The sequence below is a fragment of the Calliopsis andreniformis genome, chromosome 6 (assembly GCF_051401765.1).
Source record: "Calliopsis andreniformis isolate RMS-2024a chromosome 6, iyCalAndr_principal, whole genome shotgun sequence".
NCBI classification, from domain to species: Eukaryota; Metazoa; Arthropoda; class Insecta; order Hymenoptera; family Andrenidae; genus Calliopsis; species Calliopsis andreniformis.
In genome coordinates, this window is record NC_135067.1 from 17459957 (window position 1) to 17474910 (window position 14954).

A 14954-nucleotide genomic window follows, 5' to 3' on the forward strand; every position below is an offset into this window, starting at 1 on the left:
CGATGCCCGAACAGATCCGACCGCCGTTACCATTATACGTACGCGTACTGGCAGGATGTTTGCGGTCGGCTGGTGCACGACACTGGACCGCATAAGCCGACGGACGGATTTTTGTCATCGAGACCGCCGTTGCACATGATACCCCTCGCGGAATGACGTTTCGGTTGATGAGAACGCGGGATGAGAATGGACGAAAACGATGTCCCGACCAAAACAGATTCGAGGGGGATTCGTATGGCAGCAGTTGGACCTAGGTTTCGTTCGCGATAAGGGTTCCAGTTCGTTTAGAGGGGGATGATGCATCGTATGGGTTCTGCTCTAGGTTTGAGCCGGATTCGAGTTATGAATTTATTTGGTGATATATCATGGAAGTGGGTTAAGGTGGGATTTTGATATTTGTGAGGGGATGAGGTTGAGGTTGTGTAGAAGTATCAAGGCAACTGGGTAACTAGGTAACTATAAGCTTTGATATAATGTAATGAATGTGTTAAGAATGATATATGTGGCGCTTGGTTGAAATTATTTTTTGGGAAGATGAATCATGTTTATATGAGACAATTTGTCTGTAGAAACCTCGAATTACATTAAAATATAGTCTAAACTAGAAGTAACGTGAGTAACATGAATAGTAAGTAGTATAATCTCGTGATTAGTCGGACACTTCGTGAGTAGTACGTGTCAGTATGTGATCGGACGGCTCCTAAGTAGTATATGTCCATGCTATGTCAGACAATCAGCAAGTGATACAGCTGACGTATACATACATACATACAAATACGTATATACATATGACATATACGTATGTACCAGGATTTACTCCAGAAAAGAGAATCTGAGTTCGAATCAACATCTACTAGTATCTATATTTACTTGTTGCTTTTCAGTACTCAATAATTATTACATAATTGCCACAATCGGACCTCCTCATCAATTTTTCGGAACAGTATAGCACATGATACCACTCCATGGTATTAAATATACAAATACCTTAATCCAGGATGACGTCAAGAGGCGTTGGAAAGTTTCCAAAGAGAATATGATCTACAAACATCTAACTCAACAAGTGTCTCGTAAGTAACTTCATCGAGCTCGATCAGCCAAAATAAAAAGCCCTTATCCAAACGAACAGAAAGACTCTAACCCTATTCAGATCACACTCCAGCAACAAGAACATCACACTGCAGGACCGTATAACTCACTCTCCCTAATCATTCCAGAAAAAAAGCTCCCTCTTCGACCCTCTCGAATTTCCATCAGCAACCGATTCTTTCCCTCCTCGAATTACGTCATCGTAAACGGAAGCACCCTTTTCCTCCGCCTACGATCACCCGTTAAGAAGTCCCTTAGCGGCGGCCGCGGAACGCAGTTTCGCTATTACGATCGTCTGAAGGGTCCCCTTTAAGAGCAATACTCGCGCCCCCTAAAAGATTCATGAAATCGCGCGGTCGGCCTCCGGCAGTAACGAAACCGCCATCGCTCTTCGCGGGTGCCCTGTCTGCGAGACACCGCGGCGATAAGTCAACCCTGTGAAGAAAATCGAGCGGCCCTGACGGGACGGCGGATCGGGGGAGCGAACAGAGGAGGCGCAGAATTTAATAACCATAGGTTCCGACGCGGCGGGTCTCGGGGGAGGGAGTGGGCCGACGTGGATGTAATCTTGGCGGGATAACTCATACGTTAGGAACCGTGGGACACATTCCAGCGTTACTAACAAACGCCGTCGGGCGTCCCGCAGCCCCCGCGAGCTGTCTTGCCTCGTCGAACTTGCGACGCGAGCGGAGGGTGGGACAGCGACATAATTCTAATTTTATTGCCGAGCCAGGACGCGACCAGCGCGGCTCCGCGAACGAGAACCCCGAATTTATGGGCAATTTTTCTTATTAATTTTCATAAGTTCGACATGTGAGCCGCCGCGACAAAGCCGCACGACCCCTAACAACCCCTTCCCTGCACACGACCCAGCGCTGCATTCTCCTTGGCTTTTTGGGGCTCGCTGAGCAAGGTCGAGTTTGTGGGAGGCTATATGGGACGTTTTTATGATAACCGCAGAATTATTTTACAGAAAGTAGCGCTGTAAAACCTAATACGCTTGGGAGGCTTAATTGAACTGTTAAGGGTTGATGGATCGCGTGATAATATTCAAAGTTGCATCGCAATGCCTGTACCTTTCGTTACTGTCAAGTACAGCCTGAATAACTCGTAGCATTTAGTATCTACCCATTCACTTAAAACTACCAATTTCGTAGAGATCGAATTTATGGTGAAGACGCTAAACGCCGTGACCTCTTCGCCTGACCCAATAAATGGAAGTTATACAATATCGATTCGGTCGATTTCATGTATCTTTTAACGAAGGGAATAGCAGTGGGAAATAGATAGCAGAAACTCTGTACAGGGATGTAGACGGCAAGGATTGAAGGCGGGCGAAATTTTTCGGGCACACCGGAGTGGAAGGAAACGTCTTCGACGTTTCGAAGTGGTAAATAATGGAGGGCGACAAACGAGTGGCGACGAGGAACGAGAGGGAGGAGGGACGGAAAAAAGGAGAGAATAGAAAATTGCAGGGTAAACTCGTGCCGCCGTTTCCACCTCGACGTGGTAAATTGAGAATAAACAGGGACGCGGAACGGGGACGGGGAAATATTTCGTAGCGGCGAGTATCGTCGTGGAATTTGCCAAGGATGAATGCCTCGAAGTCCGTGCCGCACATAATCGAAACGGGAATTCGGCTTAATCAATTGCGTTACATTAGCCCGCGCTCGTGAAAAATGAGATTTCCTCTTCCGTGCAATTTCCCCGCCGCGGAACCAGACCGCTGTTCTTGAATCTCCTTCAATTTCCATCGTCCAAAGTACCTTTTCTTCTTATACATAATTGTCTTCGGAAAGACAGAATGAAAATTGGATGTTTTTATTGCTCGGAGAGCTTAAATGATTGAAGAATTTATAACGTGAATGAGTAACTAGTCAAATTATTTATACTTACTTTATACTCTGACATTTATGTAAGATTTAAATAGGTTGTGTCTCTTGAGATACTTCAAACTACTACAAAATCTGAAATCTGATATTCTCTGAACACTAAACAATCCTAAATTCTGAATTCTTTAAAAATCGAATAAGATAAAGGCATCAGAAGCCACACATCAACGAAATGAAGTTTTCCGATTCCCAAGGCGGCGCAGGCCTCACCTCCAATCCCGTTATCTCTTTGTTCCCAGTAATATCGCGAGTCTCGTGCACCCTGGATTGCACGTGTTGCATCCGGGTCGTCCGTCGACGAGCTGGTATTGCGCTGTCGGCGAGGTCTGCGTCCCCTCATCCATCACCGCGAAGGAGGACGTCGGGTCCTAGGATCTCGATGGTAGAAGCCTCCAAGCCATTCGAAGCTTCTTTTCACCATCTCGCGACGACATTACGATTCGTATACGCGAGCTCGAGCACGCAACCTCAAACTCGGCCGTGGCTCGACGGTGTCGGCGGAAACTCGAGGATCGCGTCTTATCATCGTTCAGAAATCGCATCAGTCGCGTTCCTTTGAACAGATGACGAATCGAGCGGAAAACGCAACGCGTCAACGAGAAACTTTCTTACGCTTTTCATAAAACGGACTCGAAGTTGATCCAAGTACAGGGAGAACTCTTTCCCTTCCAGGAACTACTTCTGGAGATTGCGAGATGGCCTTTCCTGGCTGCCGCGGCTGAAACCTCAACGCGATGACGAGTTTCAGGCACAGTTTCGCTAGCGAATGGGCTCTGTTTGATGTCTCGTGGAGTGGCTCCAGGATCTGCATTTATTGTAATAAATACAGGTTTGGACAAGGCTCAAAAGCTAGTCAATAGAGAAAATATTATATTTAGTGAGATAATTGTATCTGGATGCACTATCACGTGGAGGTAGGTCAATTATTAAAGTCCATCAGGCTTCATTCACGTATGGGATTTGCCATCTAGTGCACTATATGTAAGGAATTAGAAAGAAATTAGAGGAAGACATTTTTACTTGCATACGTAGATCACGGACAGCACTTCGAGAGGATCACAAATTATGGAGCAGTGGCTGCAAGTGGCTCTAAGCCCTTAACCCACTAACTAGATCATTTCTCGTCTACTAGTGCTCTTAATATATTCGAAAAAATATATAAAAGAATAATTGAAAGCAATTTCACTGTTCAAATAAATTCCTGCTAATAATTAATACTATAATTCCCGCGTAACACATTTGCTACACTTCTGCTCGGAAAAGGCAGGCAATTTACTCAACTGTAAATTAACTCTTATCTAAACGAGTCGCGAACAAAGGTAAAAGCAACTACCACGCAATTCGTGTACCCCACAGTCGTTTAAATCTTATCCTCATAAACTGTCGAAGGTGTTAGCAAAAAAATTGAATCCTGGACTGCAATTACCAGGGGTGTGAAGATCTTAGGAGAACGACAGGGGATTGAATCGCGGACGGGGGAAAGAACGGGCGCAGCAAAAGGTCGTTTTATCGTAGGAAAAGCTGCGAAGGGCGGTTATTATTAATTGCTTCCAGAGGGTTTTACAACCGTTTAAAGCCTCGGTCTTTTTACGAGCGTCGAACAGGCCGCGCGTTCGCTTCCCACCCTCCCCCTTCGTTCTATCGCGCGGACGTCCGAACACTCGACCGGAAACTTCATTTGCATCGGCAACATCTATAAAATGGATTAATTGCTGCTGCCCGTGCGACCACCGCCGGCATCTACGCTCGACAGATGGAATTTTAACCGCGAAAGGGATCGCACAACGTTTCAACTCTGCTCATACCGCGTGGCGATGCCGACAGTAACTCGTCGTTGCCTCTCCCTCGCTACATGTTAGTCGGATCAGATGGTTGGTCGCCCAGTGAGCGAGGAATACGTATGTTGATTAATTAACTTTAGGAGGCAGTTTGAAACAGAGATTTTTTTATACCATTTCTGTTATTTTACCTTATAAAAATAAGGATGAGTTGTTGAAGGATTCTGAATGGACTTAAACCTGTTTAAACCGAGATCTTGTTGAAATGAAATAGCCACTTCTAAAGTTTAGTTACTAAAGGTTTTCAGTTTTTAAAGTTTGTTCTGCTCTGTAACCAATGCTTCTTCGAAAATGTCGGAAGTGTCTAATAATGGTAATTCGTTGTTAAAAACTTCTGTTTTTAATAATGAAGATCGTCAGGTAGAAGGAGCACAGGGAGGAAAATAAATATCTTCAAAGAAGTTTGTAATTGTGAAGCGCCAAGGGAACACGTAGCCTCGACGAAACGACTGTCTCTTCGTCGGAATACTTCGGATCATTTAACGAATTAACAATTATAATCCCTGATTAGGATTCTTGTCATTAGCATAAGCGACAGTCAGCGAATCCTGGGAAGTTCTCGAGCAATTGTCCAAATATTCCGAGGAGGGGGGACAAGCCACTTCGTGCGACTGGTCTGGAATATTACCTAAGAGCCTAAGAGCAACCCCTTGCGTTAGCAGAACCCCAAGAACTGAGAAACTTCTAGCAAAAAATTTACGTAAACCGATTTTGTAAGTAGAACAATTTATAATGAATTTTGCAAATGATTTATTGTTCGATACAAATTATTTTACTTTATTGTTTTGATGAAGCTTCACAAGAAGAAAGTGTGCCAGACTAAATTAAGAACTGAGCAATAAAAATTGACACTGATCAAAAATAGATACTTCTTGACTGCAGGTACTGAAGTCGAGTGCGGAATGATCTGTACTGCCAGAATAACTTTTTATTGATTAGAAAGCTCAGGTATATCCATCTTACGACAGAATTACAGAGCGTATTGTTCAACGTAGTTACCTTATGTTGATAACCATGTTATTTACCTATTTATTTAATAAATGCCAACCTTTGTAAATAAATGTACTAAACCTTGATCGTTAATAAAGTGAAGAATAGATCTTATCACTTGACATAGTTTTCCACAACAACCCCTGGATCACAGACGAGTATCTAGAATGACCAGAATAATTTATGGAGTTTCCTCACAGAGGGAGATATACCCAGGTAGATTACGAACACTCTTACCATTTGCAGGTCATAGACAAGGTTCAGCGAAGAAATCTAAGATGGACCTATCATCCAGAGGATTTTTATAGCCCACCAAATACAAATTGATGAACTGTACGAAGTATACCAATATACTTCCTTATCTGGAATCTAGTGATCTTGTGCGAGTATGTAGAATAAACTGGGCAGCTTATGGAGTTTCGTGTCTTATGTTCTAAAATACCAACTTCTTGAAAAACGAACAAATAATAGCTCCACAAAGTTAATATTTCCCCTTAAATAATCGCTGCAATATGTTATTAACGTTTATAGTTGATAGTTAAAAAAATGTTAACAAATTTCCAAGAATAACGAAATTAATAGAACCAAAAATAATGGTCATCTTGCCAACTGCCCACAAGTCAGTTGAGTCCAGGGGTCCAATGTCCATTTCCAGTATTGCCTGAGGTTCAGGGCCCATGATGACCAGTGGTCAGTTGAGTCCAGGGGTCCAATGTCCATTTCCAGTGTTACTAGAGGTTCAGGGCCCATGATGACCAGTGGTCATCTGCCAACTGCCCACTGGTCAGTTGAGTCCAGAGGTCCAAGGTCCAGGGTGGTCCCAGGCCCTGGAGTCCCTCCAGGATCCCAAGGAGGGTCCGTACCCGCCGGAGGACCCGCGACGAATGAGACACTCATGCTCCTGCATGGGTATTTATACTCTCTCGAGGAAAATGGGAAACCAATCAGAGAAGTTCTTCGGGTGGTAGGAATTTCGAGATTGATTTAACAAGCAATATTTTGCATAAAATTGATATTTCCCATTAAGTAAACATTGCAACACCAACTTTTGCTGTACATATTGTTAATAACAATCGTAAATAGTTACTAGTATAAGTTATTAACGTCTATAATTGTTAATTAACGAAATATCAAAGAAACTTGCAAGATTTGCGTGATTAATCGAACGAAGAATAATGTACGAAAAGTTAATAATTTCCACATTCGTTAACAATTGTAGATATTAATAATTTACATAAGTGAACACTATGCGTGATTGTTATTAACAATATGTGTGCCAGAAATTGTTACTGAGATGATTATTTTATGGAAAATATTAATTTTTGGCTAAATATTATTCGTTAGATCAATCTCGAAAATCCTACCATCCGAAGAAGTTCTCTGATTAGTTTTCCATCTTCCCTGAGGGAGTATAAATACCCCTGCAGGAACACGAGTGTCTCACTCATCGCGGGTCCACCCGCGGGTGCGGATCCTTCTGGGTCCCCACTGGTGGGCCTCTTGGACCTAGGACTACCTTGGACCTAGGTCCTCGGACCCCACTGGACCCTCGGCCTCCCTTGACCAGTGGGTAGTTGACAGATGACCACTGGTCAACGTGGACAAACGGTGAGTTTTTGTAAAAATTTTGAATTTATTTCTTCTGCTACCCATATTTTTTGCTTTTTCTATTTTTTTTATGTACCCTGCCTTACTCTAATCCCTAATGATAAGTTTTCCTCTTTACTAGCGTTTATGGTTTAATATTTAATTATCTTATAATCTCATATGATTTATATAATCATCGAATAAAGATATCAAAACAAAATGAATTCAATTAATATTTCTAATTTCTACTTATTTTCCATTCGTGTCTTTAGCTTACTAATGTTTAAGATTATACTGCAGAATTTTGTACTCTAGTGCATTTTGTATTAGATGTAAGGATAGATAGGTAGGCTTATATATTAATTTGTTTATTTTCTTGTTCATATTTCTGTTATCCCTCTCTTGTTCCTGGGGAGGCTCCCCCAACTATTCATACATTGCGCACGATACTCTCTAATTATCTTTAAGAATAGGTTTATAATCCTACTCCTGAATTTACGATTAGGAGCTTACGATTAAAATTAAGATTACGAGAGTACATGGAATTGAAATACGATATTGTTAAAAAGATTTCAACCACTGTTATTTTCATACACATTTATTAACACAAAATATAAGTTTTTTATTTGTGTCTTTTATTTTCAATTATCTATACATCAATTAAACTTTCAATAGAATGCTTAATTTCGAGTTTCTACTTTAAATAAAGAACAAATAAAATATTTGCTACTTGAGTGGCAACATTTCTGATTTCGCGTCCCTTATAGCTGGTTCTTCTTCAGAAGCCTCAACATCTGAAGTTGATTTGCTTGCAAAAGCTTCAAATTTCTCGAAGACATCTCGGAGACCCTTCAGTAGTTGGCTTTCACTGCACACTTTCGACGTAAGACAATTGAGCATAATGACCTTGCTCCTCAGGTTGTTCAACTGATCCCATACTTTCTGCAACTCGTTCTCTGTCCTCGATCTTTCTTGAACCTCAGCATCCAACGATACTTTGTTACTCCACAACTCTTCCTTCAGCTTACTGTTAGAATTGATCACGTTCAGTAACTCCGATTCTAGGTCACGTAAACTCTTCTTCTTAAACGAGTCTACCTTCTTCGTTTTCTGCGTATCCTCAGTCTCTTTGAATCTAATCTCCTTCAATCCCTGAGTCTTTTTTAATCGACGAATTTGCAATGAACACTCGTTGACTCTTTTCTAAACATAAATAATTAAATACTTAGATATATATAGGAAACATTTAACCCATTATCGATTTTATCAGTTCACAGAAATTACCTTTAAGCTTCTAGAAACTCGAATATGCTTTCTCATTCTATTCCCTTTAAACATTTTTCGTAAAGAGCCGTCCCTCCAATTCAAAAGAAAGCGTTTCTTCATTGACATGCTTTCGGCCATTTCTCGTCTCCTCTTTAACGACCTCAAAATACCTTGAAGTATATTAATAGGAATATGATTCGCAGTGAAATCAATGTGCATTATCACATTATTCAATCGCAGGAGCTCGATGATAGCCTCAGCGCCATGCTTGGTGATTCCACATCGCTTCACGTTCAGCGACTTTACCCACATATCGCTTTTCAATGCGAACGTCAATTGTCGAATACCATTATCCCCGAACTTTGGATTTTGATTTAGTACCAACGTGTGCAGTCCCTGTGGCTGTAAGCAAAAAAACGGATAAACGATATAATCCTCTCTTTACTGATAAACAAGTGGTCACAGAGTCCCAAACGACAGACTCATTCTCACCTTCTTATCTATATGTTCTTCGCGAGACTGCAAAGAGCTCTCTTCCCAAATGTTCTGCAACAGATCCGCCTTTCTCCTCTTCAGGAACAAAGACAAGCCCATGCCGCTTCGGTTGGTCAGACGACAGGACGACAGATTCAGGACACGGAGATTTGGGTTGTTCCTCAAGCACTCCAGCAACAAGTTGCAGCCTGGACAACAGAAAAGGTAAATAAAAGTGTTCCATAATACTTGTGTACTCAACGAAAGAATAATATACTCCAAAGAAAAATACATAAATTGTTAAAGTATCATAAGTGAAGAATATTGAATTAATAACGAATTAAAGGATTGATAAATCGTTTAGAATAACGTCAGGAAATAAAACTAACCGACGTCACCTATACGACACTTCGCGAGGGACAAATGTGTGAGCCTCCAGTTGGTCCGCAAACCGGAACAGAGGATGTTGATGTACTTCGGTGGCAGTGGAATTCCATCGAGGCTGAGCGAGGTGATCGACAGCGAGTCTCTCGTGAAAACGGCCACAGAGTCCACCAGGCAGCGTAAGAGGAAGTTCGTGTAGAGAATTGGCCAGGTTCGGTCCTTTCCTCTGCATCGCCTGAACGTGTGATCGAAATACGAATCCCAGTTTCTGGTCTTTTCCCTTCCTTAAAGCAGTCTGTTTACGCGACTCCATCTCTCAACCATTATTTTTACTCTCCCTCCTCTTTACCCTTCTCCATCCCTCTGCTTGGCTGCCCTTCCTCTTTCGTGCTGTCTGTTTCATTCAGTCTCGTCGGTCCAGGCGATGCGACCTGCAAGCTTAAGCTTTCTGGGAGTAGTAGCCGAAAGATGGCACAGAAGAATGTGTTTTGGCAGGGAAATGCGATTGATCTTTTGCATAGCAGTGTTTGAACTAGTTTAGGGTTAGGTTGCGACATGCAGAGTAGTTGCAATACTAATGAAATTGTTTCTTTCTTATTTGTTTCGTTAATTTTTTCTTTATTCCAGCAGCTTTTTGTTAAGAATCACTTTTGACGTTATTCATATGTAAGCAAAATGCTAAGAATCGTTTGATTTTTATTTAGTAGCGCACACAAATTTTAATTACTTTTCGTATTTTTTTCCATAATGATTAATGTTACTTATTCACGTTATATTTATTTTTTATATAAATTTATATTCTAGAAATATGTTCTTATATTTTTTCTTCATATGGGAAATACTGATAAAAAATACTGAGATTGTTACTCAAATTTTTTAAATTTTTTATCCATGTTAACTATTATGCCATTAATTATATAAATAATACTATACACTATTGTATTTATATAAAAATATGTTACTACACTGAGAACTTATACCATTTTATCACTTTCTACTCTACTATTTTATTTCAAATTGAAATTAAGTGTATGTCTGACCACAAACAGGGACAATCTACTTCACAAGAAAACTTCAGATACCATTATTAGAAATTCACAACAGAGAAACAATTCGAATTATATTAGGACTTTTATATTTATGCTACACAAAAGGTCACTAATCCATATCCAAGAAGCAATTTTTTACAAATTCGCAACACAAGACAATTGATTTAAAGTTTAAGCTTGGGGAAGCAGGCGTTCAAGCAAGCTTACTATCTAATTTCAATAAATCTATGTTTTCAATACGCGTACCTTACACTCAGTTCTCAATTTCTTTAAAAGAAGCACGTTATTTTTTAGCTTTGATCAAGCAGTGAAATTTCTCTTTACATTGTCAAATCCCCCAGGTCTGAATAAAGTTCAATTCACGTGATTTGTGGACCTTTAGCGAAATTTACCATAGTTTCTCGAGTTTTTCTTCTGTATTGACTTTCTCTCGTATTTGTCTGCAACGACTTCGACTGTAAATGTAGATTTTCTTCAAGCTCCGATTATCGGCAATACTGTTTAATAGCGGGGACCAATCTTTCAGACCGATGCGGTCTACGCAGAATCGCAAACACTCCTCTTTCAAGTATGCTTGGATAGCGGGTAGCGGTTTTACTTGTCTCTCTTGACATAGAACCTTGTTAAAAAGTACTATTAATGATATGTAGCAAGCCACTTTTTAAAAGAATATTAAGTACATGGAAATTTTCAATTTAAATTGAATCTTGATTTGGAATACAAATTGAATAATTTGATAGTACATGATATAAATTCAAATATTTTTTTGAATTTAGACCTTTTCAAATTCAAATATTTCTATTGAATTGAAATATTTTTTGAATTTATGATTCTGATAAAAATATATATATATAGAATAAACAGTATTTTAGTATTGTATAAAATAATGATTTAAATGCGATTTTTAATGTTATTTCTAACGAACCTTATATAACCAGCCAAACTGCCCACGATTCGGTTTCCTTGTCTCTTTACTATCTTGCATAATTTGCTAATTCCGATATACTATCAGCGACAATCCTTTGCTTTACCATTGTACTATTTTAATGCATTACTTGCTAATTAGTGTAAAGAGAAAAATTCAAAAAACCACTATTTCATAAAAAATATAATACACATAGAAAAGTGACACTTTCAGAACAGTGAACATTTGAATACTATTTTCCTTTGCTTAATACTTCATGCATGTTACTGAATGCGAGAAGAATTATACAAATGCATTACTATGTGCAACATTTATAGCTTCCAAAGATTTTCTTTGCTCCTGGAACAATCCAAATTCTGAAGAAAATGTAACAAACCTCTCCAGAAATATAAAAGGCATTTTAACACATATTTCAAAGCTTTTTTAAATTACTAACACCGTGTGAAGTACACACATAGAAATTTACCTTCATATGCAGACTGTCCTTGTAGTTAATATTATATTTAAATTGAACGTAGGTGGACTTATTTCCTTATACTATAGTCACTGGTCTCATCAAGAATAAAGGAAATAAATTGAACTAATTTTCTACCCAACTTTTTACTGTGATCACGTCTATAAATCTAACATCTTTATCGTATATTTCTTTTCTGTGTTTAATACTCTCTCAGGAATGATTACTTCCTCTTAAAGACACATTATATTAAAAGATTTGCTACTATAATGACCGCATTAACTGCATTCAAGATGATACTTTACCTATTAATAAGTTATTAAAATATCCTGTGAAGTCAGAACGTGATTATACATTATTTCGCAATGCCTATGGAGAAACTACTTACTATGTAAACTTCAATTATATGTATGTATGTATAAATATCACTTACAAGTGAAGGAACAAATTCCAGATACCTAATGGCCACCTACATAAATATTAATATATTCATTCTGTGGGTATATTTTTCAACATCATTACGACTGACCTTTCCTGATATTTTTTATTTATCTACTTCTTTCGAATCTTCAAGATGTAAGCAACTGGTTTCACATTGAATTGCATTGGAACATTACTGAGTTTTTCTTTGAGAAGTATTCTTGTATGCTTATTTTTCATGTTTATTCGTAGCCACTTCTCGATACATTGAATCTGCTTAAGGATTTTAATTAACTTCGAAAAATTACCTTTTGTTAACCCTATTGTTTTCTGCTACGAAACCACTTTGGAGATACAGTTGTTGAAAATAAAGAGCAATTCTCATAAATTAAGATCAAATAGTTTCCTGTAGGGTAAAAATTTCATATTCTAGTTTCTCAATCGATAAATTTATTATTCAAAAGTAGAAAAGTTTTCTGAAAGAAGTAGAATTGAAGTGTTAACTATTTGAAAGTTAGATGAAATTATTAAAAGAATGAATGATACAAAATTCTTACTCTGTCTACAAGTTGTATTTTTCCTCTTAATATCGTATTGGTATCGTTATTAATTTTGTTGTATTTAATCCTCATGGATATCGCTTGAATCTTCAACTTGTTCAACGTCATATTTCAATGATTTTATACTTATAATAAATCATTATATACTTATATTTTATATTTTATACTTATCATTGTTATTATGTCATTATTATGTTAGGAGCATTAAGACAGGTGAAAATTTAAATATTAAATCCTACGTTTGTTTTCTAGAACAACAATTTTACTGTATACTATACGTATATTGATGTTTTTAAATAATGTATGTAAAGTAATTGTAAATATTGAAGTATATTCATTATTTTCATTAATTGATATAATTTGCATTCGTAAATCTATAACTCATTTTTTTATATGTATCAGTATATGCATAAATATTAATTTACAAATATAAGGTGAACGATAGTGGTCATATCTGCAATTTCAGTTTCTTAGTTCCTATAATAGTTTCAAACAAGTTTGAATATTCAAATATAAGTTCACGTATAAGTATCCATTTAAAACACCTTTATCAAATTCTTACTGTTATTATTTTAAATATTCAAGTATTTAGCCACCAATTCAATCTATAAATTGAATGTATGTACTATGAATTTCATGGGTCATTGAATCTCCTTCAAATGCTATGAAAAAATTCAAAATGTCCAGGGACGTGATAACTATCGACATGGAATTGTAATATCGATATTAAGGATCGCAGAGTGCAGCTATCATCGATACTTATTTTGGTGAATGCTCATCGGTGCATCTTGGAGAATGTATCGGTTGCATTGCCATGTGGGGGACACAGTTCCGCGTAAGATGTAACAAGTGTAACGATTACAAACGTACGATGAGCTCACATGTGAAGAAGATAATTTACACCAAGGAAACCAAAAGCGTTCCTAAACAAATAATCGCTTTGTACAACCGCGGTGTGCCTGCCGTCGTTCTCTGTGTAAACTTGCACTAACAATTGTCATATCTTCTTGCTATTTGCCACACGCAAATTTTGGATTATCCTTCCCTGCTCTCTTTAGCTACTAGCGAATCAGCTCGAGTCTCTCTTCACTTTTATGCGCACTTTTCTCATCTAAAAAATAGTTTCTAATAACACAAATTTCTCAGCTCACAAAGCTATTGGAACGAACCTTAGACACTTTTTGTGCTACTTTAAATCGTTTTTTAATACATTAAACTTGCTGTATAGTAATAAATTGACTAATTAAATTTCTTTAACATAGAATCCACTGACTTATATTGGTAAACTTGACTGTATAGAAAAAAATTCTCGTTCGTTTTGTATGAGTGGAAATATTTTTGTTCTAGATTCTTTTCTCAAGTAGGCAGACATTTTTTAATATTCTACGTGTTTAGAATATCGACACTTATCAGAATTTTATTTTATGGAACCAAGTCTTTTCTACAAAAAATTCTGATGGATATTCACGAACTACAATAAGGTTCTTGTTTGTCTATTGAATGTTATATACAGTGTTTTTTAGCATTTTATAATTTCGACACAGTGGCTTCTGCGAAAATAACCGGATCGTGCAACTGCTGTTTACCATTCGAAGAGTGCACATTATTAGCCTTTCAAATCGAATAATACTTTCAAGGAGATTCTACTGAATGTTTCATAAGGTGCTGCTTAGTATTGAGATGCAAACCTACCACGCGCCATTGCGTGTTCTCTCGATTACGATTGATATCGTTACAGACGTCACGTAAGAGTTCCTTCTGACTAACAAATACCACCCAAACTGTTATACCTCTTAAGCTCAGCGTTCATTATATTTTTAAATTTATTCCAATGTAACTGACTCAGTACTGTTACATTCAGAACTTTCACTTTGTCTTACTTTCTTCTTGGCCACTCTATCTACTTTCCTTCACAATAATCTTCACGTAATTATACTTGGCAATCATTGTAACTAAAATAATTGGATGTGAATTTTTAATACTCGTTTAAAGCAGAATTCTGAAAACAGTTGTAAAATTGCATGAC

At 38.0% G+C, this 14954-nt stretch overlaps 2 protein-coding genes across 2 annotated transcripts; both read right to left on the bottom strand.

Annotated features, from left to right (window-relative positions):
- Window positions 1-8010: 8010 nt before the first annotated feature.
- On the bottom strand, window positions 8011-10266 carry LOC143180121 (uncharacterized). The gene is made up of 7 exons (XM_076379655.1): window positions 10248-10266; window positions 10169-10198; window positions 9854-10094; window positions 9526-9806; window positions 9155-9345; window positions 8681-9064; window positions 8011-8599 (listed from the first exon to the last, which is right to left on the bottom strand). Exons 1-7 carry the CDS (start codon window positions 10264-10266, stop codon window positions 8123-8125), a joined length of 1623 nt encoding a protein of 540 aa, XP_076235770.1. The 3' UTR covers window positions 8011-8122.
- Window positions 10267-10598: 332 nt separating this feature from the next.
- LOC143181048 (centrosomal protein of 78 kDa-like) lies at window positions 10599-11632 on the bottom strand. Its single transcript, XM_076381238.1, has 2 exons — window positions 11495-11632; window positions 10599-11188 (listed from the first exon to the last, which is right to left on the bottom strand). The coding sequence occupies exons 1-2, from the start codon at window positions 11552-11554 to the stop codon at window positions 10958-10960; spliced, it is 291 nt and encodes a 96-aa protein (XP_076237353.1). The 5' UTR covers window positions 11555-11632; the 3' UTR covers window positions 10599-10957.
- Between the last annotated feature and the right edge of the window lie 3322 nt (window positions 11633-14954).